General features: G+C 34.7%; 1 protein-coding gene across 1 annotated transcript in view; it reads right to left on the reverse strand.

The window, feature by feature from the left end:
• The window catches only part of Erc2 (ELKS/RAB6-interacting/CAST family member 2), a 678,261-nt gene that overhangs the window by 251,822 nt on the left and 399,610 nt on the right, over positions 1-26,829 (reverse strand). Inside the window, exons 9-12 of the mRNA XM_071614554.1 lie at positions 18,968-19,108; positions 16,051-16,191; positions 11,990-12,025; positions 1,999-2,192 (exon numbers count right to left, since the gene is read on the reverse strand). Coding sequence (XP_071470655.1) covers positions 1,999-2,192; positions 11,990-12,025; positions 16,051-16,191; positions 18,968-19,108 — 512 coding nt within the window. The remainder of the gene's footprint in view (positions 1-1,998; positions 2,193-11,989; positions 12,026-16,050; positions 16,192-18,967; positions 19,109-26,829) is intronic.

The raw sequence follows: 26,829 nt of genomic DNA on the forward strand, positions 1-26,829 counted from the left end.
TTTCTCCATTTTGGCCCATTGGTGGAAGGGATTGTTCTCAGTATCTCCTCTGTTGTTCCTGAGTTCAAATCCCGACTTTGAACCTTACAAGTTCTGCAATCTTTAAGAAAGTTACTTAATCTGTATATGTCATAATTTCTCATCTATAAAATGGAGATCGTGATAGTTTCTGTGTTATGGGTAAGATTAAATGTATACCCTATTGCAGCTTAAGTGTTTAGCAGACTATCTGGCTCACTAAGCATAAAATATACTGACTCTATCATTATGATTATAATTGCTATTTTTAATACTATTGGTATTATTATCTAGGATATCTGCCATAGGGCTCACTGCTTCTCAGAGCAGTGGATGAGAAGTCAGTCCAGAAACATAATGTTATAACTATAACGTTATAGTTTTTCATCTTTCTGACCATGGGACCAATCTCCAGAAGGTCACTCAACTTTTTGAGGTCTTTGTTTTCTCACCAATAAAAAAGACACAGACATAACTTCCCTGTGATCTCATGGTAGCTGTTTTAGAAAAACTGTGGCACTGAAATATAATTTCAAAATAGTCATGTAGATAGATATATCTAAAATCAACAGTGTCCCCAGCTTTTTAAGAATCAGTAGACTGGCAGAACATTCCCACATTTTTAAATGAAAGCAGAATCCTTAAGAACTTTATTTGTTTGGTGGCCTCAAGATGAAAGAGGTTCTTGCCTTCCTTACTAAGATTGGTCACACTGAACCAAAATTACCTGATCATCATTAAACTTAGGCTAAGGGTATTGAAAGAAATTACTAATTAATTTAATATTTGAAAAAGTTGTTGAAATTTTATTGCAAATAACCTATACATTAAGTACAGAGCCACTTAATACTAAATATTTTTTTAGCATTCAACTGTTAATAATAATGATATAAACATCATTTCATCTTCTTGCATGGGGACTAGGTGCTTGCAAAGCATAACACATCTTAAAAGGCTATTAGAGATTCATTTCCAAAAAGATTCAAGGCCACACAGCTAGCATAAAGCCAACACAAAATATGAACCCTGGTCTTTCTTTTGCTAAAGTCCATCATCTTTCTGCAAGGCCACAAAGAGCTACTTTGCATATATCTTGAAGTCCTTTAGGGCCTCACAAGTGTCTTGATCAGACCTGGCAAACATTCACTGATTTATTCAAACTTTGTTGATCTCTTCCATATGGACTGAATCTAAGAAAGACAAATTCTGCCTTATTGCTGAACCAATGAGAAATCCTTAGAGGTTATGGAATTACGTAAGATTATTCAGAAAGTTCTTCCCATATATGAAATATAGGAAAAAGCATTGATAGGAAGCTTATTTTTAGAGATCCCACTACACATGAATATAATATGGATATGATTTATCTGAAAATCTAAATACTTTGGAACCCTGATACAACCCTCCTTGTGTTCAGACAGAATTTGCTATCGTGTAGGCCCTATTCAAGCATATTTATTTTCCAAGTGCTATAAGATCCTCTCAAAAGATAAATCTCAAGGATGAAATTGTTGTAATGTGCCAAAAGACATCCAAAAGATATCAGCTCCCTTCCCTTCCTCCTATCTTGAGTGAAGAATTCCCAATTGTATTCTTCCATATTCTTTTGCTCAAGACAAACCATACACCACAACTGTTCATCTTTAATGGGAAAGAACAGAGGTTTCAGGTAGTCAAATTTTTATGTACACTGCTGGCACAAATGCTAGAACAGACAAACATCACTCAAGAAAGGCAACCACTATTTCTTTAAACACTGAAGAAGTACATAATCCTTCAAAAGATAAGCCAATTACTTTCTTGGTATCCCATAGAAACAACATCATCTCTTATCATGCCATATTCCTCATATATAACATGTTTCCAACTTGTAATCCGAGCGTGCAAATGTGCATTCTAAATCTAACCACAACCTGAAATGGACAACCAAGTCATCAGTGCTCACTCAGCACTGACAGTTCACATGTCTGTAAAACTTACCTCTCAAGTTCTGCGATCTTCTTGTCCTTGTCATTCTTTTCATTTTCCACCTCTTTGAGGATCTCCAGCAACCGGTCCACTTCGGCTTGGGCCTTGCCACACTCATCACGGTAGTAAGATGCCTCTTTATCAAGCTGTTTTAGTCGGTCTGCAAACTCAGGGTTCATCCTGGAGTCATCTTCAATATTATGTGCCTTCAACATTACATTTTTAAAGAATGTAGTTAAGACAACAATTTATAACAGTAGATATTGTAGCCACCAATGGCCCAGAAATTAACTTTAGAGACAAAATAACCAACAAGAGTTATGGGTATTCTGTTAGTGAGAAGGCAAAATGAGAATATCACACAATTCCAGTTACCTTAGAAAATGTTGATTTAAAATTATGTTAGTTTCATATAGGGAATTCCTTTCTTTATTGATATTTTGGTCCATTAAAAGGTGCTACTTTGGGCTTTTCTTTCCACTAAAAAGTGGGGCATAGATGGGTTTAGAGACTCTGGTGTCTTCATTACTACTCATTTGGCAAGCAGAACCAAGACAATTCAATTTCTCACATTTCCAATGCAGAGAACTTAAGCAGCACATATTAAACATATTAAGTTGTTTTCCAAGATCCATCAAGGGCCTATGTAGTGCCAGGTAACATAGAAGAGACTGGTTGACTGATCTTTGAGCATGTCGCCCTACTGAGAAATCTCAGCAGAAGATGTAGTTTGGAAGGAAGACTCAGATGTGAGGGAAGGGCTTTCCAGCCAACAGTCATACCCATAAATTCTTGTTCCTTGAATAAACTTAACCTAAACATGAGGAAGATGAGAGCTAATTCATGAACAAGCACACAGACAAGAATCTGCAAACACATGCATGGGTGGGTGGTAGCTTTACATATAAGAACACACACGGGCAACAACAGAGCAACAACACTGCAGAATAATTTGCAGCCAAAGTATTTGTGGTCTTCTGTGTGTGAATGCATTGCGGCTTTTTTTTTTTCCCAAAATAAACTTTTGGCTGAAATATTCCCAGACAGATGGAAATAACACTGCACTGCAATGTTTTGCCTACCCCTTGTTTCCCATTATTCCTAATTGACTTCTTCAAAGAGCAGGCAGGGAAAAAACAAGTAGTTTAACAACAGTGCACATTCAACATAGAAAGTTCAGAGGAGTCATATCTGTATGGATCTCCAAAATCCACATATGAAGCAATAAAATATTAATTTATTAAGATTTCAGTTGTTCTGCTGTTTTGCTACGTAGAGCAGATGTTCATTGGACTTTACTGCACGTTTTCTTTTGTTTAATTTCAGGGAAAAAACAAGGCAAGCAAGCTATAGCTATTGTGGGGTCCAATGAATCATGCATGTTAGAAAAATTAATACTAATACTACTGTTAGAGGGTTGACAGTCTTTGCAATGATTTAGTAGAAAAAATTCAAAAATTAGTATAAATAAAATAAATTTCATACTTATGACAAAATAATCATTTTTAAAATAATAATTTTGCATGTAACATATTATTTAAGCATGAGGATAAAAGGGGAATAATTTGCTTTCATGTTCTTTCATCTAAGATTTCCTTATTTAAGAAATAAACTCAACTTCAAAGAACTTGGGAAAAAATATCAATTCAACATACTATCAGGTACCAATTAACTCCTTTTTACCAACATATCTCCGAAGACATTTATTTTTATTTAGTACTCACTCAGGATTTCATTATAGTAGATTATTAAACTTTTTCATTATAATTAAAATAGTCTGAAAGAGAAATCTGAGCTAATATACCTTCAGGATTTTATTCATCAAATAATTTTATTTTAAATTGAAGTAATAGATATTCAAATTCCCTAATCTCCATTTTTAAAATGTAGATATTCTGTTTTTAAAATAAAGTAACTACTCCACACACCTATTTCTATTTGTGAAAAATAAAAATCAACTCATTAATTCTGTGACAGAAAAACATTAAAAATATGCAGTTTTTAAAAAACTAAGAAGTAAAATCTTCACATTAGCCTCTTTCATTTTTATCCTGTTACCATTATTCTACAGCAGCTAAAAACCTTCTCCTGAGATTTCTTAAACTATCCAAACCAAGGACATTGAGATCTTTAAAAAGCATTAATTAATTAATGAGCAAGTAGAAGCATTCAAAACAAATGAATAACCATATTTTGATTGCCTGTTTCTGTCTAGAGTCAAAATTTCTTTCCCAATTCTGATTTTTAAAGATTCACAATGAGCTAGCAGTTAACAACTGTGGTTTATCTAGGTTGTCTTTATTCTTTGATTATCATCATTAATTGGAATAAGTGGGCACAGGATTACTAGTTGAGACCTAGATTCTAAATCTAACACTGTGTCTAATATCTATAGCAAATAAATTAACCTTTCTAAAGACACTAAAAACTACAAAATAAGGAACATGGGGAAGGTATTATTCATTTGCATTTTTATCATATTATAATATGCATCCCAGAAAAAGCTAAGTGAATAGGTTTATTGAATTTTCATCACCAAAATACTATGGGCTTCTTTTAAAAGCTTCCCTGGTAGGTTTTCAAAGAAAGCACAGCCTGCCAGCTGCTAGTGTAGGTATGTAAGCACAAGTCTTTTTCTTAAATCCTTGAGGAGGATACCCCCATGCCAGTTTTCAACCCTGAGTGGAATTAGATGGGTTCACAGTCTTTTCAACTCAGTAACTAGGTATGGTTAAAGGACTCATGGGATGTTGAGAGACATAGAAAGCTGGGGTGGGGTGGGGGTATACTAGACTATAGCTCTCCTGACCTCATGTGATGTTGAATTAAGTCATATTATTAAAATAAAGCCCATAGCCAAGTTTATAGCTGGCTTGGTATCTGTTAGATAATACTTGCATGTGCTAATGATTCTTCCTTTTAAAAAGAATAGACAAGCCTCAATAATATCTGTGAGTTAAATATCTCTTTTTGTTTCTACTGTCAGGTTAATTTCTACTGACTCAAGGAAAAAAAATTAAGTCAAATTACCTTCAATCTTGATGCTAGAATTCTTAGAAGGTCTTTTAAATAAATGTGTAAATAGATAACTTTAAAACATGATTATGTTAAAAGAAAGGTTTTAAAAGAGCTATATAAAGATGTGAGAATAAGAGCTGCTTCTTGAGTCACATGAAAACAATGACAGAGCTTCCCTTGATTGGGAAGGCTGGTGGGGTCCCTGTTCATCCTAAATATTGGACACAGATGTCTCCAAAGAATTTATAACTGTTAGTAAAGATTATCAGCTCTATTCAATGTAAATCACAAATTTTCAAAGGATAGGCTGAAAGCTTTAACATGGGTGTGTTATACTCAGATCCACAGACACAGGGGTGACACTATACTGAAAAATAAATAAAGGAAGAAACTGAGGTTATAAAACCAATGCTACCTTCAAAATTCTAAGGCCAGAACAAGCTCTAAAAATGGAAGGAAGCACTTTATTTATATTTAGGAAATATTCTTTTCCAATGATGAGCTCTTTAATCTGGACTTGCTCATTTACCCTAACATACCCTAGATACTGTGTCAAATGTTGGGGAGGAGACTTATGACTTATTTCAATAAATCATTTCCACAAGAAATTCCTACCATGGCATGATTCTGACCTATGCAAGATTTAAATTGAAAATGTTCAGTAATTATTTCCTCTTAGGGATCTGTTGGTTTGAATTTAGCTCCCCCACAGGGGAAGTGCTTGCCTGTTCCATTATTCTAAGGCACATCAACTTTGTTCCCTCTTGATAATCCATATTGATGTGTATTTTCTTGTTTCAAAATTTATTTATCATTAACATGTCCAAGAACACGGTCACTTACAAGAAAATTCCCTTGGTCATGAAAACCAAAGAATAAGCATTCTTTTCTTAATGTAGTGATTTAACTTTGCTGACTAAACAAATCAGTTTAAAGGCAAATTAAGGTGTCTGGTTCTGCCTCAAAATATTTCTTAAAACTTATATAGAATAACACTTAAACTTTTTTTTTTTTTTAGAAACACACAAAAAATTGGGAACTGGCATTACAGAAATTTCTGTATTGTATATTAGATCAGTAAGATTTTGGGGACTCCAGATTATGTCTCTTGTATTTCCATATGTAGGAAAATTTCCCCACAAATGGGAATAATCAAAACAAAGTTTTTGCCTCACTGATACGGGCAAGTCTCAGCATTTTGATGTGAATGACTTTGAAAGCCTGGATCAAGAATAAAGAGGAATCTACTCATGACTTGGGATGAACAGCATTACAATACCTAACAGTTATTTTAATTAAAGAAATTAGAACTGTTTCAGGAAAAAAAAAGAAGAAAAAAAATTCAGATTAATACTCAATCTAAATCAAACTAAAGCAAAAAGCCGCTAAAGCCAAAGCTGGAGGCTGACAGGTATCCAAATCACACATCCCAACTTTATTTGAACTTAATTTTATAAAGGTTGATCACTGATTATTTTTAGTAAAATACTAGTTCATCATTCCAGATGCCTAGGAAGGAAAGCATTAACTTTGGTCCAAAAAACCTGCTGTGAAACAAGGCAGGGAATATTCAATTATAATATTATATAACACTCTCCCTTTGAAATGAGTCTTAACAATTTTAATAAAAAATCATTTCCCTCAAAATAAGCAAATGATTAGTCATGAACATAAAATACAAGCAGAATGTTAACTAATTAATCTGTTGATTTTTCATCCCTGCTGCTTCTGGGTTTTAGCAATAACTTGATAAATTCATGTACTATAAAAATATGATTCTCTACTCCGGCGCTTTGCTGGTTTAGAGTCCGTTGACAGCGCTTTAACATTCCTTTCATATCTTAACAGCAGAACAGGGCATATAAACTATTTCAAACATTATACTCAATTTCAATCTTCTAAAAGAGTACCAATCTTCACTTAATTCTAAGTTATGACCAAAATATTAACTTATTAAAATAAAGTTTCTAAGGGGGAGAAAGAACTAAAACATGTTATAAAATTTAAATTTCATTTAAATACAATAAATCAATACTAGGCATAATAAATGAGCCTAAGTAATACATTTTGAAACTAATGATGAAATACATCGAAATCTTGTACTTCCTAGTTTTATGGGAAATTACTCTTTCACAATTCAAGCTAACTACATCCAGTATATTTACAATTTTTATGTTAAAACAACCATACCAAATAGAGATTTTTTTTCATAGATGAAACAAATTATATATATATATATATATATATATATAAATATATATATATATATATATATATATATATATATATATATATAAAACAAATACTCCAAATACTTTTTCTCATGTCAAACCCCCAAAATAAAAAGAACCAACTATATGCTTTACATACAATAAGACTCCCCAACCAAAATATAATTATTAATGTGGTTCCTGTTAACTTTGGAATTTCCTAAAATTAGCAATGTAAAAGAACCAAAGTTCTTTTTTGAAATCCTATGTTTTAGAACATCCAGTGAGTGTTCCTGTGTGTGCCTGTGTTCGCACATGCAATATGTATTCACTGAGCTATCTCTTAAACAGCTATAATCTTCCATTATGTCAGGGGATATTAGTCTAAGAATAAATCAAATAGTTTTCAGAAATAAGCTAAAAATATCATAAAAAGAAAGCGCTAAGCCTAAACAATCACTGTGACAGCATTTGTAATTCAGCCCACTATGCTCCTGGGATCACATAGTCCTATGATGACACATAATTCAGGAAGACCTCACTGAACATTGACAAGACTTTTTTTCTTTCTCTGGAATGGAAAAAATGCTTGATTTTTTGTCTTGTAAAACATGATCCCTGCAAAAGATATGTTCAGTAGAGATGGGATTTCAAATAGCTAGTAATTAGGTGAGGGTCAAAGGGGAGGCTCCTGTATTGGGATCATCAGACCAGTCTCAAGGGTATCCCCGGCAGTACCAAGCCCAGTATCATACAGTAACAAGGATATTATACAAGCACTAAGTTGAGGGGTCTAGAAACTGTAAAGATTTACTTAAAATTTTAGGAACAAATCCTGGATACCATCATTGAGCACAATACTAGGAGGGCTACAGCAAAGAAGGTATTTGAGCCTGATGAAAAAACCATATTATTTGTATAGAATTAAGAACCAAGGGAAGAAAAAGGACTCAACTGAAGATACCCTGCACAGTGTTTCACAATGACAAGACAAAACTCCTCCAGGAGCAAAGATTAGTAGTTAAGCTATAGAAAGATTATCATTATAAGAAAGAGTCAGGATACAAAGGCAAAATTTTAGAAATGGCATCAGAGTATCACTCAGTACAATGGACTGACTGGAATAAAGAAGAAAAAAAGTAAATGGTTTATTTCTATTCTATGGGGAAAAATACATGTGGGAGGACTTCAAAGCTTAATCCTTGTTTACTCTGATTGAGTATATTCTGATAGACCTAGAGATGACTGTTTACCTTATGTAGCAAAAATAATGAGTATAATTCACCAAAAATGTGAAGGATGGCCATGGTCAAAATAAACATACAAAAGAAATAAAAGACATTTCCTTGATACCAATAATTGGTTAGAAAATATAAGAAAGACAGCATTCAAATAGCAACTTAAAAATTATAAATGTAGAACTGCTTCAGACTATCTATAAAAAAACCCCACAGTCCTATAATAGAAATATGTCAAAACTTTACTATGAAAAAACCACTGAAATGAATAAAAAATTGTATCAAGTTTATAAATGGAAAAAAATAAAACTGGAAATATATTGATCATTCTAAAATCACTGTTTAGAATGAATGTAATTTAGATTAAAGTAATCACCAATTGTGCTATTAAATTGATAAAGTGACCCTGAAATTCACCTGGAAAGATAGAAAATTATAAGATAAGGACCTTAAAACAAACAAATGAAACTTAAAAAAAAGACAAAATGAAAAGCAAAAAGAATTAAGGTGGAATCTCAAAGCCACAATAGTTAAAATTTTGAAGAACAGCCCAGAAACTAAGCCATTTATCCATGAGAGCTCAGTATATAATAAAGTATATCAAGATTAGTGGATAAAGAATGAATTATTTGATAAACAGTGGTAGGATATTGGTCGATAATTTAGAAAAATACAGTTAGAACCTCACTTCTCATAATGAATCAAAATAAATTAATAAGGGGTAAAGGAGTTAAATTTATGTAAAACATAACAATGCAAAAAATTTAAATTCAGCCCACAAATAAAACTGGAAAATGACTTCAAAGAATAAAGGCAATGAGAATATCCTAAAGAGAAACACAGATTGAGAACCTAAAAATAGTTCTATATGTTTTTAAAAAAGAAATTCTTTAATTAAATAAAATTTCCACAAATCTGACAAAATTTCTATATAAGCCACAGCATACTCCATATAAACTGATGCATAAACCAGGATACTCAAAGGGAAATGCTTAAATGACTTAAACAATTTGCAGAAAGGAGAATATTAAGAAAATATACTTAAAATCCTAACTTTCATTAATAATTAAAGACAGGAGAGTTAAAAAGAAAAAATTTCTACCTGAGCATTTTTCAAAGTTATGGAAAATGACAATTCTCAGTAGGGGCCAGGGTGTGACCAAAAGGCCACATTTAACCAGTGCTTAAAGAAGTGTGCCTTGGCAGAATTTCTCTTGAGTTCCTGCAATACAGCAGGAACTATGGCGAGTTTTTAAAAATATTGGCCCAGAAATTTATTCTATGAGGAAAAAAAAGTGTGGAGAAATTAATAAAGTTTTCTTCAGAGCATTATTTATACTACTAGCAAAGAAATGACCAACATTAATATAAATAACATAGAACAGTAAACACCATTGAAAGGACATTTTGGAAGAATAGTTAATGATATGAAAAATTTCTAATGATATGCAGTTTTTTAAAAATAGGATATAAAATGGAATAATCACTTTAACACAACTTCATAAAAAGAAATAGAATATTAGGTAAGAAAAAGAAAGATAAAGGAGAAAGGAGAAGAAAGGCAAAAAGAGAAGTAAGAAGAAAGAAGAAAGCAAGAAAAGAGGAAGATAAAGAACAGAAGAGAACAGTAACAGCAAAAAAAATGCCTGGGCAGGGAGCAACCCAAATGTTCCTAGTGATTATCTCTATGCACTGAGACATCCTGTTATTTTTTTTTTCTATATCCTTCTATACTTTACAAATTCTGTACTGTGGACATATATTATTTTTATTACTAGGGAAAACATAGTCATTTTTTAAAGACTATTAAGGAGAGAAAATCCATCATGGTCTGTTCCTATCAGTCCAAAAAAGAATTGGACCCTGAGAATATCTGTAGGCAAGGGGAGTTAAAATAATGAGGGTTGGCTATATTCCCAGGATGCCAAACCAATGGACTAGCTTAATTAACTTGGGGAGGAAAGTCAGTCAATGATTTTTGAATTAGTCACTGAAAAGACTAAAAAGTTTGCTTATGTATACTGAAGAAGATCACTGTGGCTGAAGTGAAGGAGAAGCTGATGATGTTTGTGATCAATATTTCTAAAAATAGCCTAAAAGTTAACTGAGTTGTGTCTTTGATCCTACCTATCCAGACAGGGATATGAACTCCTGCTATGGTTGTGATAAATTTTCACTGCTGTAGAAACAAAGCCATCCCCAACTGTCCTTTATACCTCCCACAATTATGAAATGCTTAGGTTTTTTTTTCCTGTCCCTAACAAGTAGGTATGAAATAATTTCAGCAGGATTACTTCATACCCTTTTAAAATAATCTTTAAAAAAAAGAAAAAAGAACATGCATTTTTCCCAGGGTGTGTTTTCAAGCTTAAAGATATTCCAATCTTATTTGTCTTTCTTCACCTCTCTACTGTTTTCAGCCTGCTTATTAACACTTCCATTCAAGTGCTAAGGGAAAGGAAACCTGGATTGTTTTTGCTTACTCTGCTAAAATCCATGCTTGGGAAATAGTTAATAAAGATGCTCCTACAGGGCTTTAGGAATTCTGTTTGCAAAAATAAAATTGGTTGTAAAGAATGAAGGGTGGAGGATGAATCTAATTAAGTACACCTGAATATCTTGCACATCAAACTAAATGTATCCTGGAGCATGCTTAACAAAAAGTCGTTAGCTAACTTTGTTTCCTTTATCCATCCTATTACTTTTTTCCCATGATGGAAATTTATAAATAGAAGATAATTAGAAATGCATGATAGTTCAGATCATATTTGCCAAATGATAAATTCTAGCCACCTTTAGAAACATTTCTCCCAGTAAGCCAACTTGAGATAAAAAAGAAAAAAAAAACAAAACTTCTTTTTAAAAAATAAAGAAACAAACTGCTTCACATAAATATACCCATCATTAGGATAAAAGAAAATAGTGGTGGCATCTGGACCATGTTATAATTTTTTTTTACTAGTTACCTGATTTTTGTACTCTGAGAAGCTATAAGGAGAACTGCTATTATCTGTTATTAGGATACTATATTATGGTTTGCCCCAATCAAATGACATGTTTTTAAAACATGTCTTAAAAAACCCACAATAATGTTATGTATTTACTAATCTCAAAGGGATTTTTATTGTTAAATCTAAATTTAATGTCTATCTCATCAACACAACATACATTGAATTTTTGCTATTTTACAAATGCTATTCCTTTTGACATAGATTAGTCTGTGTCCAAAGGATCTGAGGATGAATTTCATGAGTGTAAATCTTTAGCTGACTTCTTTTTTTCTACAGAAAAATAGATTTGAAATTAAAAAGAAGCTATATCAGAGCTAAGAATATTTCCTTGAGTTCTTAATTTTTTTTTTAATTTAAAAAGAAATGACAATGGCCTCCGCAAAAGTCATTTCTTTGGAATAGAAAGGAAATGAGAAGGGACTAATAAATATATTTGAAGCCTCCCCAGTATGGCACTTTGTGACATGTGATCAGTGGATCCTCATGCTTTGATATGTTACAGCGGGAACTTTCAGAAATGACTTACTGGGTTGTACATCTGATTGAACAACTGCTCAGCTTGCTACATTGCAAAGTTGGGGAGGCATTGAAGCACAGACAGGGAAAGAAGGAAAGATCCAGAAAAACAACATTAGCTCAACAAATCCAGTGCATTCGCACAGACGAACTGGTCATTAAAAAAGAAGAAATTTCAGTTTCTAAACATTCCACAGTGAAAGTGAGAGGCTCTAGGGAAATACAAATGTTGATTTTGGCTCCGATAAAAGAATAGCTGGAATAAGAAATTTAAGGTTTGTATTACTTTCCCTTTCTCAAGTTAAATAACCCATGAAATAAAGAAAGCTGTCCACTTTTGATGATACATGAAGTGCGGGCCTCCAGCAATGAATCAGAAGAAGTACTTTTGGCCAAGCCCACAATTTATTACCTGAACTTCAAAGATAGTAATAATAAAAGATTAATTAAATCTTATCATTGAATTTATAGCTCTTCTTTTATACCAACACAAGCTTGAATATTCTATTCAGTCTAACTCCAGAAAAATAACAGATTAGCAAATGGCAGGTTAGCAATAGCACAATATCAGTAAACAAAACATTATCAGATTAACTTAAATGGAGAAAGAAAAAAAAATTAAGTCAGTAAGATAACAAAAGAGACCTACAATACAGTATTATCCATTGCCCATTACCAGTTTCTACTGTTAGTTTAGAATTAAGAAATAAATACTTTTCAAAGATATCCTGTTATGTTCCAAGTACTTTAGAATCTGTAATGGTCTCCTGTCAATTTTGTGCAGATTTAGGTTTCTGGATTTAAATGTACTGAATATTATTTTAAATAGCACCCTCCAGCGATATTTCTTAAATACCTGCACCAATAATTTGGGGCTAGACATCAAGGTGTAGAGGGTGAAATATTATGGAAACTGTTACTTTGCTTTAAACTGAGATATGCCTTTTTATGAGCCAGATTCCTGTTCCTTCAACTTGAATAAATAAATAATGATTTTATCATGGTTTTAAAAATACCTCTCCTCAAGCATGACATTAATTAGAAAGTTACTGAGGAGCATAAATCATAACACTTTGAATTACTGTTGCTTCTGAACTGATCTAGTCATACAAATCAATTACCTTCTACAACTTGAACCTCAAATACTCTTAAAAAAAAAAAACCAATATGATCCATGCATTAATAATCAGGTTCTTTTCTATATGTCGATGTCTATAATTGATGAATGCACTGAATTATAAAGCACACTCATAACTACTGGTTACTCATAATTTGGTTAGCATTGTTTAAACAGTCTTACCAATATCAGTAAAGATTTCCTCACACATGAACATCTGACTGTGCCATGTTTAAGAGGAGGGATGGAATGTCTAAAGGGTAATTCCTTTTCTGCTATAACCATTTTTCATCACTAAGGATTTGAAGATGTCTTAAATCTACACAGTATAATGAAGGGTTAAAAGTAATAATGTGTATGAATGTTCTGCCCAAACTGTTATGTAAAAATTCAGCTTATCAAAGTTAAGCATTATTCGTAAGATAAAAATCAATTAAAATCTCTCTTTGGATTTCACTGTGTTTGGCCAACTAGGTGCCTGTTCAAATAAACACATCTATGATCTTGTATAGATTTTAAGGCAAAAAATACTGGATTCTCACAAATCTTGAGCAAAGTTCCACTGAGAATACATGGTGTATTTATGACATAATAAAACTACTATATTTTCAGCTTTCATTTAGTCAACCTTTATATTTTATTCACAAGTCACAAACCCTTTTACTTAAAAGGAGGCCCAGACACTCCTTAAGCTTTTATAGCTGCTTATTTTTCCATGAGTAAATGATGTGTTTATATGCATATTCACATACTGTTGGCTTATAATTTCAAATATTTCATGTAGATCTCAATTCTTTTTAAGGTGATGGGTACTTGAGGTTTTTATGGAACTATTTATTAGCAGAATTAAAGACTACTGAAAAAAACTATTTTAAACTTTTGAATGTAGTTAATGCTAAAGAGCCAAAAGCAACAAAACAACATCTACAGGTTAGGAATAAAAATATTTAAATTATCATTACCTTATTTAAACTCATTGTACTATGCACTTAGGAGACAGTATAAGCAAAGATTATGTAAATACTTAGAAATAAGTTATCCTTTCATAAATTAAATAGTTTCTTTATAGAAAGACACCATATTTGTCATTTCACTTCTGGTGATATTACAAAATGTTAAAATCTGTTAGGAATAATGATATAATATTTACAGGATTTGGTCTGTGAATTCCAGTAAATTTGTCTACCTGAGAGTACAAGGAAAACACTATGAGTGATCTCTCGGGCAAACCACAGCTATGCTGAAGAAACTATACTGAATTGCATAGATGTTGATTTATTAAACTAAGTCATGTACATGGAAACTATAAGCATCAATATGTGAACCTTCTTTTTAATTGCCAGGGAATTTCAAATTCCAGAGATGACTTACACTAAAAAGGAGGGTGCAGTGCATGAGGTCTACAGAAATCATAAACAGGGTGGCCCGACCTCCATAACAGCTCATCAGAGTTGATGGAGGGTGTCTTTCAGGATCATATATATTTGAGGTCCTATTTCATTCCACACTCACACACACTACAAGTGAGGTAAGATCATGAAGACCATACCAAGAATCTGGTGAATTTCTGTCTCATAAAGTTATCTTGGCGCCTACCTTATGGTCACAAAATTGTTTTATTAAGTAAAAATGATGTTTCATAGATATATATCCTAATATGCATATGCATGTATGCCATATTGAAGGGCACTTTTATAATGTGTCAATAATGTATATGATACTCCCAATGCATAAATAGCCAAACCAAACTGCACTTAAATGCCCTTGAATGGGTAATTTAATTCTCTTATTTACTGCTCAGGATTCCTGCTTAATATTGCTTGAAATCAGGTAAATGGTGAGTGCACTATGAAACATATTTTGTAATACAGAGATTTTTCTTGCCATTTTGTTATAAAGAGATTCAATTTGTATATTTATCTCTTTCTGTACTAGTAAGTAGACTCAGTGTAAAATTTCTAATGACAATTTCCTAAAATGTTCTGTAAAGTGAGCATAACTTTAGTCACATTTCAGTTACACAGCACCATAAGAAATAGGATATTAAATTTTAAAATATTTGGAATGATTCTTCCATCAGTATGTGATTCCATCACATCCCTGTCCATCCATGTCATTTGCCTTCATAACTGTAGATTCTAGTGTGATATGAATTACACCGTCAAACTTTTATTATATGCTTTATATGTTAATGTTTAAATTCTTATCTGTTTTGAATAGTTTATAAGTTGTCAAAGGGAAACGAAATGCTTAAACTCATAACATTATGAGTTTGTATGTGAACGATGAGTGCAGACGTACCAAACAACACAGGGAAAAAGTCAAAGGAACCATGCATGACTGGAAATGCACTCCACAAGAATGTCCAGGTCAGAGAAAGCATGTGAATGCGACAATGGAAAGCCCCTGCTTTCCTTTCCACAGCCTTCTATACACAACAAGCTTTCTTAGTACGGTCATCTGGGGTCAAGGATAAACAGTCATTCTACAGATATGCTGGGACTTGACTATAGTGGTGAATTTCTAGAATTTAATGTTGTTAGGAAAAATTTGCAAAGTTCTCATACAAAAATTAACCTACTTCTAAAAGTAGTACTAGTTCATCGAAGTATAATGGGGCCCCTGGATTCCTTGGTTTGCTGAAAACATTTCCATTTATTTTTTATGATAGTTGAGATTTGCCCAGAGAATAATGGCTGGTTTTTATATTTTTCATTTCTTCTACTAATTTCATCTATTTTTCAAATTTTCTTTAGGCAGGAAACTTAAGATAATTTTTTAGGTTCACAGACAGATTTAATGTAGACTTCTTAGGAATAAAGAGTAATACTTTTATCAGTAGACAGCAAAGATAAGGAGTTTCTTTCTTTTGAAAAATGCCTTTTCCTTTCCCATTCTATGAATTCTTTTGAAAATGAGCGTGTTTTTTGTTTTTTTTCTTAGACCTCACTTACCTTTTTTAACTGGGCTTCCAGTTTGCTACATTCTTCTTTCTTTTGTTCGATGGCTATTTCTAGAGATTTTAATTTGGAGTCCCTTTTCAGTCCTGCAGAAGCTAATGAAGATGCATGTTCTTTGAGGTCAATTAAACTAGACTGAAAGAAAAAGAATGCTGGTAAGTGAAACACCACAATTTCTCCTAGCTATGTCTTCAATTTGAATATACTGATTCTATACTTAACAATAAAGTATGCATTAGACAGAAAGGGTAAATATAGTCTTACCAAGGTAACAATAGTCAGCTCTGGCCAGGAAATTAAAGTTGGCCAGCTTACAGAACCAAGCAGGATCTAATTGCAGTAGAATCAAATGTGACCAAACGGTGTGGTAAATGCACTTTTCACATCTCAAAGTCATGCTAATGATAGAAGTAAGGTCTTAACCTATCATGGCAAAACAGACACCCTGAACCTCATTTACATTTACTGCTATCAGACCATAAAGACTCTAAGACCAAAACGAAAGAAGATTCTGACTTTAATGCTTCCCCTTAAGGGTAAATCTAAAACTTTTTAAAATCCCATTTTTTAAAAATTAGGGGGGTACCAGGAATTGAACCCAGGGGTACTTAACCACTGAGCCACATCTCCAGCCCTTTTAATTAATTAATTTATTTTTATTTTGAGACAGGGTCTTGTTAAGTTGCTTAGGGCCTTGCTAGGTTGCTGATGCTGGCTTTCAACTAGCAATCTCCCAGTCTCAGCCTCCTAAATCGCTGGGATTAGAGGTATGTGCCACCATACTGGTCCCTATTAAATTTTTATCAAATTCCATTACTTAAACAGATCACTGTTTTTCAAACATCTTCTGGAGAATCAAAAATAAAAATATTTTGAATTTTAGAGTAAAGTAGACTGCATGTTCCAGTCCTTTGTAATTCAGATTTAACAGATAGAATGAATCTCCCCAAACTCAGACATGGGGTTACCTATATACTTCCAGCCATCAACCATGTCCAGAAACCAAGAACTTCACTGTTCAATCTAAATTTCAAAAACTAAAGATATAAATATTTGCATGTATCTATGAACATAACTTTACTACATACAAGGGCAATGTTCACTATTCAAATATGAAATGGGTAGCAACATTTAACTATGGGACTAAAAAATCCAATTTCATCCCAAATCAGGCAGTGTGAATTACTTTCTTATCTTTCTGCAGCACCTTGGAGTTACTAAGCACACAGAATCTTTCTGAAAATAATAACAATTTATGCTAGGCTGCTTCATGTGCACTGGAATGACCTTGAGGATGAAGGGCATCATCACCCAGCAACACACTCCTAACCACTCTGTGAGGGACAGCTTAGCCATTCTCATGTTTCAAGTCAGGAAACTAGGGCTCACATTAGCTATGCATCTTGTTGAAGGTCACCCAGCTATTAAAGGAAGATAACAGTCTCAACACAGGTCTACAACTCTGATTTCATATACTTATCATATCACTTCCACCGAAACAACAAAGGACCTTATAATCTAGTTATTTTGTCATAGTAAAGACATACAATCACCCCATCTAAATTATAAGATCCTTGCTAACTGCAAATCTATGCTATTCTCCTTTATAAGTTTTAAAACATGAATTTTGATGGCCATTTTAGTCAACTTAGTGAGGCTGTGCTCCTCAGATGTTAATCTGGAATTTGTTGTACAAGGTATTTTGTAGATGTATAAAAAAACAACACTTCTAATCAGTGAGGAATGTGACACATGAGGACAAAGCTTCTGTGCCTTCCTCCTTCCACACAAACTATAGTAAGTATAGGACCCCAAGCCGGATTAGCAGTAAAACAGTAGGCAGAAGACTTAAATTCTTAATTTTCATTTCAAGGAAATAATCTCTTCTCCAAAACACTGCAGGCATAAATTTTAGGGATTTTGCTTCTGGGTTTCCTCAAAACTCCTCTAACTCATCAAATCTTTTTCTTCTTTACTTGCATTCCCAATTCATACAGGACTTTAGTTTGTATAACATTACCAACACCCAAGGGTGAGGTACTCCTGTGAAGGAGGAAAATATACAACTGTTCAATGGGGACAGTCCAGCAGGGTGAAAGAGCCCAAGCAGTTGGACAGCAGATGCACACTTCTTACAGGCAAAAATAGGTATGTATGGGTCAATTGTAGACACATATCTCAGAGTTGTGGAGGTTAGACAAAATAATATTTATGACTACTTCTCATTCATCTCCGCTAAATCATCCTCAAGAAAACTGAAGGGGTTATAGGTATCTGCTGGAGTATGGGGTGAGAACCCAAAGCATCCTCTCCAGAATCCCCAAAAAAGAAATTTCTTTAAAGTAAAACACAGGTGGCATTGACCTTCTATACTCATATTTGCTACAGCATGAAAATACTGTTTGAAATTGTTTACTAAAATATAAAAATAAGATTCCAGAAGAGCAACCATCTTTGTGTCCATCATGGTGCTACAACTCCTAAACTACGATACTGGGTTGTCCATTTGAGAAGCACAAATGAATACAAAGCATCTAACACAAGCATTAGCATATAGCAGACCCTCAATAGAGTGGAGTTATCCTCGTCATCCTCATCCATGCTCAATCAAAAGGATCAAGGAACTTTGAAAAACTTGCAGAATATACTAAACCACACAAAGCTGGTACAACACAAGGAAAAGTCTCAAGGAGCTACACTGCAAACAGCAGAACAGAGAAGCTATCCAGAGGGCATTGCTGATGAAGGAAGTTACAAGAAATAGTTTCCTTCCGATTCATACAGCTTTAACAAGAGAAAGGTTACGATGTTCCCTAAGCCTTTCCACAGCCCTTCCACCAAGTTTCTTACAGCTTCAATGAATACAGGTTTATGAGGACATCAATGTGGTTCATGGTTCCTCCAGGCTCACCTCTTTTTCTGTGAGTTCAGCTTGTAAAGCATTGACCTTTTCTTTCAGGTCCTTGTTCTCTTTGCGGAAAGATTCTATCTCTTCTAGTCTTTCCCGATCATCTCTCTCCCGCTGTTCTTTCAAACGCTCAATTATTCTCTCCTGTGAAAGCGTCATGAAAAAAGAAGAGGTGAAAATCCATTTAGTGTGTGCCAAAGCAAATCACTAAGGAAAGTAAAGGGTTGTTATCTTAAAAATACAGGAATCAACACACACAAGAAACACAAAATTGGGTTTGTGGAAAGAGGCTGTGCATGCTGGCATCTGCAAAACACCATCAATATTGCTTTTGACTTGTGATTACAACTTAGCATTATAGGGTTGTGTGGGGTCTTAACATTCAAACTCTGATGCTATACTTGGTTCATGGTGGTATCTGGATAAAGCCTAAAGCAGTTGTAAAAGAGACATATTCTAGCATCAAGATTTGAAACTTACCAAAACCTCCTACAGGCAAAGGGAAGAGGCAGAACCAACCTCTTGGTTTGGGCCTCTTTGATTGGCCTCCCAGTTTGGCATCAATGAACAATGAATGTTCCTTGACTGGGAGATACTGCATATTGTGATGTGCTCTTCTCTTCAGTTCTCATCACAACTTTGGAGGCAGAGTCAGTACTACTGGAGATGGTATGGAGGTAAGGGAACCCAGAGTCCAGAGGAACTAGACTCACCCCAGGGTGACCTGCTAACAGAAGATCTCTGATACTTAACCAGGTTCATGAGACCACACCACCACAAATACATGCCCAGAAACATTCAAGGAGCATGAAGGTCTGATTTTCCATTTCATACTGAAATGAAAATACTACTCTGGTAGATATTTTCTAAAAATGTGGAATCTGATACCAAAGAAAGACTCTTTGGGAAGGGGGATCAGAAACATTCCACCTGGATAAAGATTGAGTGAAATTTCTAAAATAAGTTTCAAAGTACTCAACACTTCTCTAAATTTCCTTTTAGATGGCCATGTTAAAAAAATATTGGTGTAAAAAACACCCTAAAGATCATGATATTACCTTTTATATTCTTATAAGTATATAGCACAAGGTGAGGCGAGATACACAAGGTAACTGTAAAACAAGGTTTAGTGCAGAAGGAGGTTAGTTTGAACACAGCTTGTGATTTATGATCCCCTGAGGAAGCAGTTGTGCTATCCTAATGATAATTTATACATTTAATGCTTTTGAAGGGGAAAAAAAGTACCATTACTGTTTCACAATTATTTAAAAAATGTAACTGAAATATATTATTATAAAAATAGGGGTGGAAATAGAAATAAAAATGAGACTGGTTTGCCTGTATTTATTGTTTCATGATTCCAATTACAGTCCCATATTACTCTGCCTGTGACAATGCAGAGAGGATGATTATGGGATCTACAACAGAAGGAAATGACCACAGTGCACAGTATATTTCCCAAGAAATTTTTAACAGAGCCCTTTCTACCTTTTGCTTCTACTACAACCAGTTACCTGGACACCAGGCCCTCTCTCATAACTTCCACCACACAGCTGCTGGAGTGATATTTCTAAAGGTCCAAACTGACCGTGTCACTTCATTGTTTGGAAATCTTCCAGGAATCCTTCCAGCCAGATCACATGGCATTTATTCCCACTTGGCACCCTTTGCATAGTTTCACTGCATGCCCACCCCCCCCACCCAGCCTTCCAGAGGGCAGTCTATGATCTTTACAGGGCCAAACTGTCTGGTATAAAAAACACACCTAAAGAGGCAGGTGGAAAGAAAGAGACACAAAGTAGGATCATCTTGGCTTCAAAGAAAGGTTCATAAAATCATGTATTTGTGTTAATACCAAGAAAGTGTCAAAGTAAAAAAAAAAAAAGAAAATTGGCCAGCACTGTAATTGATGATTCAATAGTACAAAATATTTCTCTGTCAATCACAAAATAATTTAACTGTCAGCCGCGTGGGGCCAGATGTCAAAAACATGTGTTAAAAGGCCCTAATATGCCAGGATCTAGTTGATTAACAAATGACTTGCAGAAATTCCAATGTGTTCTTGCTTTAGCCTTATTTGCACTGGCAAGTGTTCCTTGAGCACTCATCTGGCACAGCACAGGTCTAATCTATTTGTGCTTTATCACTGAGTGGGAACTGCATTGCAGGGGCCTCTAGCTCTGCTTTCTGGCTTTCTCAACTGCTTATCTTCTAGGTGGTTACAGCAAAGCTTGGCGAGACCAGCCTTATAAATATGGTGAGTTCTGTCTCCGGAGCTTCTGTGTGTCAATCACAGAATTCAGTTATATTCAGTCTTCTTTTTGTGAGGCTGGGGGTTGAAGTAGGCCTTTGCATGCTAGACAAGAGCTCTGCCACCGTGGTACATTCCCAGCCTGAGTCACACTCAGCCTTAACTCAACAGTTGAACAAGTTCCTGGAGAGTAAAACAAGGAACACAATCCCAGGATGCCATAATCCAACGGAAATGGTGAAGAGTTTCTGATGGATTCTGTCTACCAGCCAAAAGACAGCAAATAATTACATGTACTTATGAATCCATAAGGTTTTATTCGCCATTTTATTTTTTAACCCCATGCCTTGTTCCAGAGGATCTATTCAATTAAGTGGGGATAAAAGTGGAATTCGTAAGGAGAAAATAATTTAAATGTACATTGTGAAGTTCTTATAAGCACACCACCACTTGTGAGCTGGGAAGCCTTAGATGGGTGTGCCAAGAGAGGAAACAGTCTCAAACAAGAGCTAATTTAGTATGAAAGTTGCTTGGGGAGTACTGGGTTGAGAAATCAGCATGTGTCACAATTGATTAACGATAATTTCCCACACCCAGGAATAGGGCATGATGCTCACATGTCTAGAATATTTCTTTCTGGGCAAATCATTTCATTTCACTGAACCTATTTCCCAACTTTAATATGGAAAAGCTTCACTGAACCTATTTCCCAACTTTAATATGGAAAAGCTTGAATTTAGTATTTTGCTAGAAGTTGTGGTATTTCAACCACTTGTATCAGAATTTCTGGGTATGCTTAAAAATCACAGGTTCCTAGGCTTCAAGGCAGAGTAACTGAATCAAAACCTCTAGGAAATGGGAATAAGGAAACTATAATTAAGAAACTCCTAACATTAAATGTTAGGGTCTGTAAACAAGTCAAGATGGCACCTGGCATTTTGCCAGAGGGAGTGTTTTGTGAAGTAACACCAGCGAGCCATTAAGTGTGGAGATTCCTTATTGGTTGACTGCTGTATCTAGTTTATGTTAATTAAGATAAGCTGTGTGTAATGTATATATACCCCTCCTGTCCTACAATAAATGGCTCCCACTCCTGCTGTATCACTGTACACAAGTTGTTCGTCACCCCGCCCCCCCCCCCCCCCCCCCGGTTATTTTGCTGCAGCTGGACTGCGGCACACTATTATCATTGATTTTTGTATGAAAAACTAAACATCAGATGCAAATAATATTTGGAACTAAACAGCTCATAGACCAAAGCTGGCCCACAAAATAATTTGGTTAACTTGATCATCATAATATTCTTTAAATTTAAATTCAAATGTTTTGAAACAGGTCAGGGATGCTCTAGCTTGCCATAGTCACCAATAGTCTCTTCTGCATCCCATTTCTCCCATTTTTGCTCCCTGCCTGATACTTTTAGTCATCCACATTTTCAACTTTTAATCCAATTTGGATGTCATGTGCCTGAGATTGCAGATTAGCAAACTGTCAAGCAAGTTCCAGAAGAGTATGACATTTAGGAGTTTAAGTAATTCAAGGGTGCAGTTTGAAGATGAAATTCCAAGAGGCTCCAAGAGAAAAAGACTTGCCCCAGGTAATATACTAGCAAGCAGTAAGGACAGTCTGGTGCAGGCAGCCTCCCACAGACCTCACTCAGATTTCCTTCCAGAACACCCCCCAGCCTCAAAGGAAATATTTAAATAAAAAGACGAGTTTCAGATTTGGGAATTGCTTTAGGACTTAAACTAGAATAAATCAAACCTTAATAGGTTCTGTGCGGGAGGCGGGGGGAGATAAAATCACGCCAAGAATCCACAACATGAAAAATTATATGGTATATGTTTACTTCTATGAATTTCAAGAAAGAAACCAAGATTTAAGAATGAGCTGACATCATATCACCCCAACATGCATACATAATCTTAATAGTTTTTGAAGCAACATCTCCCCTCACCTGCCACATTCCAATTTTACAAGCAAAATTAGTTCAAAGATCTCTGGAAATAAATTCTTGAATATTGAAAGAATATTTTTTCCTGAAAAGTTATCATATTCAATATTTTTATGTCTTCAAATAAAATATTGTAATTATTATGTTTTAATCCTAAAGTTATAATTTTTATTTTTATTTTTTTTTTATTTTTTTTACTATTTCTGAAATTTATTTATTTTTTTTTTTAATTTTTTATTGTTGGTTGTTCAAAACATTACAAATTTCTTGACATATCATATTCCACACTTTGATTCAAGTGGGTTATGAACTCCCACCTTCACCCCATACACAGATTGCAGAATCACATCAGTTAAACATCCATTGATTTACATATTGCCATACTAGTGTCTGTTGTGCTCCGCTGCCTTTCCCATCCTCCACCCTCCCCCCTCCCCACCTCTCCCCTCCCCTCCCCTCCTCTCTCTCTACCCCCTCCACTGTATAACCCTGAGGGTCTCCTTCCATTTCCATGCAATTTCCCTTCTCTCTCCCTTTCCCTCTCACCTCTCATCCTTATTAAATGTTAATCTTCTTCTCCTGCTCTTCGTCCCTACTCTGGTCTTAGTTACTCTCCTTATATCAAAGAAGACATTTGGCATTTGTTTTTTAGGGATTGGCTAGCTTCACTTAGCATAATCTGCTCTAATGCCATCCATTTCCCTGCAAATTCTATGATTTTGTCATTTTTTAATGCAGAGTAATACTCCATTGTGTATAAATGCCACATTTTTTTTTATCCATTCGTCTATTGAAGGGCATCTAGGTTGGTTCCACAGTCTTGCTATTGTGAATTGTGCTGCAATGAACATCGATGTAGCAGTGTCCCTGTAGCATGCTCTTTTTAGGTCTTTAGGGAATAGACCAAGAAGGGGAATAGCTGGGACAAATGGTGGCTCCATTCCCAGCTTTCCAAGAAATCTCCATACTGCTTTCCAAATTGGCTGCACCAATCTGCAGTCCCACCAGCAATGTACAAGTGTACCCTTTTCCCCACATCCTCGCCAGCACTTGTTGTTGTTTGACTTCATAATGGCTGCCAATCTTACTGGAGTGAGATGGTATCTTAGGGTGATTTTGAATTGCATTTCTCTGACAGCTAGAGATGGTGAGCATTTTTTCATGTACTTGTTGATTGACTGTATGTCCTCCTTTGAGAAGTGTCTGTTCAGGTCCTTGGCCCATTTGTTGATTGGGTTGTTTGTTATCTTATTGTCTAATTTTTGGAGTTCTTTGTATACTCTGGATATTAGGGCTCTATCTGAAGTGTGAGGAGTAAAGATTTGTTCCCAGGGTGTAGGCTCCCTATTTACCTCTCTTATTGTTTCTTTTGCTGAGAAAAAAACTTTTTAGTTTGAGTAAGTCCCATTTGTTGATTCTAGTTATTAACTCTTGTGCTATGGTGTCCTATTGAGGAATTTGGAGACCGACCCCACCGAATGTAGATCATAGCCAACTTTTTCTTCTATCAGACGGCGTGTCTCTGACTTGATATCAAGCTCCTTGATACATTTTGAATTCACTTTTGTGCATGGCGAGAGAAAGGGATTCAGTTTCATTTTGTTGCATATGGATTTCCAGTTTTCCCAGCACCATTTGTTGAAGATGCTATCCTTCCTCCATTGCATGCTTTTAGCCCCTTTATCAAATATAAGATAGTTGTAGTTTTGTGGATTGGTTTCTGTGTCCTCTATTCTGTACCATTGGTCCACCCGCCTGTTTTGGTACCAGTACCATGATGTTTTTGTTACTATTGCTCTGTAGTATAGTTTGAAGTCTGGTATCGCTATACCGCCTGATTCACACTTCCTGCTTAGCATTGTTTTTGCTATTCTGGGTCTTTAATTTTTCCATATGAATTTCATGATTGCTTTCTATATTTCTACAAGAAATGCCGTTGGGATTTTGATTGGCATTGCATTAAACCTATAGAGAACTTTTGGTAATATCGCCATTTTGATTAGTTCTGCCTATCCATGAACAGGGTATATTTTTCCATCTTCTAAGATCTTCTTCTATTTCTCTCTTTAGGGTTCTGTAGTTTTCATTGTATAAGTCTTTCACCTCTTTTGTTAGGTTGATTCCCAAGTATTTTATTTTTTTTGAAGATATTGTGAATGGAGTGGTTGTCCTCATTTCCATTTCAGAGGATTTGTCGCTGATATACAGGAATGCCTTTGATTTATGCGTGTTGATTTTATATCCTGCCACTTTGCTGAATTCATTTATTAGCTATAATAGTTTCTTTGTAGACCCTTTTGGGTCTGCTAGGTATAGAATCATATCATCTGCAAATAGTGATAATTTAAGTTCTTCTTTTCCTATTTTGATGCCTTTAATTTCTTTCGTCTGTCTAATTGCTCTGGCCAGTGTTTCGAGAACGATGTTGAACAGAAGTGGAGAGAGAGGGCATCCCTGTCTTGTTCCAGATTTTAGAGGGAATGCCTTCAGTTTTTCTCCATTCAGAATGATGCTAGCCTGAGGCTTAGCATAGATTGCTTTTACAATATTGAGGTATGTTCCTTTTATCCCTAGTTTTTCTAGAGTTTTGAACATAAAGGGATGCTGTACTTTGTCGAATGCTTTTTCCGCATCTATCGAGATGATCATATGGTTCTTATTTTTAAGTCTATTGATGTGGTGAATAACATTTATTGATTTCCGTATATTGAACCAGCCTTGCATCCCAGGGATGAATCCTACTTGATCATGGTGTACAATTTTTTTGATATGTTTTTGTATCCGATTCGCCAGAATTTTGTTGAGGATTTTTGCATCTAGGTTCATTAGAGATATTGGTCTGTAGTTTTCTTTCTTTGAAGTGTCTTTGTCTGGTTTAGGTATCAGGGTGATGTTGGCCTCATAGAATGAATTTGGAAGTTCTCCCTCTTTTTCTATTTCCTGAAGTAGCTTGAAAAGTATTGGTATTAGTTCTTCTTTAAAGATTTTGTAAAATTCTGCTGTATACCCATCCGGTCCTGGGCTTTTCTTAGTTGGTAGTCTTTTTAAGGTTTCTTCTATTTCCTCAATTGATATTGGTCTGTTTAGGTTTTCTATATCCTCCTGACTCAATCTGGGCAGATCATATGACTTAAGAAATTTATCTATGCCTTCACTATCTTCTAATTTATTGGAGTATAAGGATTCAAAATAGTTTTTGATTATCTTCTGTATTTCTGAAGTGTCTGTTGTGATATTGCCTTTTTCATCCCGTATGCTAGTAATTTGAGTTCTCTCTCTTCTTCTCTTCGCTAGCATCGCTAAGGGTCTGTCGATTTTGTTTATTTTTTCAAAGAACCAACTTTTAGTTTTGTCAATTTTTTCAGTTGTTTCTTTTGTTTCGATTTCATTAAGTTCAGCTCTGATTTTAATTATTTCTTGCCTTCTACTTCTTTTGCTGTCGTTTTGCTCTTCTTTTTCTAGGATTTTGAGATGAAGTATCAGATCATTTATTTGTTGGTTTTTTCTTTTTTTAAGGAATGAACTCCAAGCAATGAATTTTCCTCTTAGAACTGCTTTCAATGTGTCCCATAGATTCCGATATGTTGTGTCTGTGTTTTCATTTATCTCTAAGAATTTTTTAATTTCCTCCTTGATGTCTTCTATAACCCATTGATCATT

Source organism: Marmota flaviventris, chromosome 1 (genome assembly GCF_047511675.1).
Source record: "Marmota flaviventris isolate mMarFla1 chromosome 1, mMarFla1.hap1, whole genome shotgun sequence".
In the NCBI taxonomy this organism is placed as follows: Eukaryota; Metazoa; Chordata; class Mammalia; order Rodentia; family Sciuridae; genus Marmota; species Marmota flaviventris.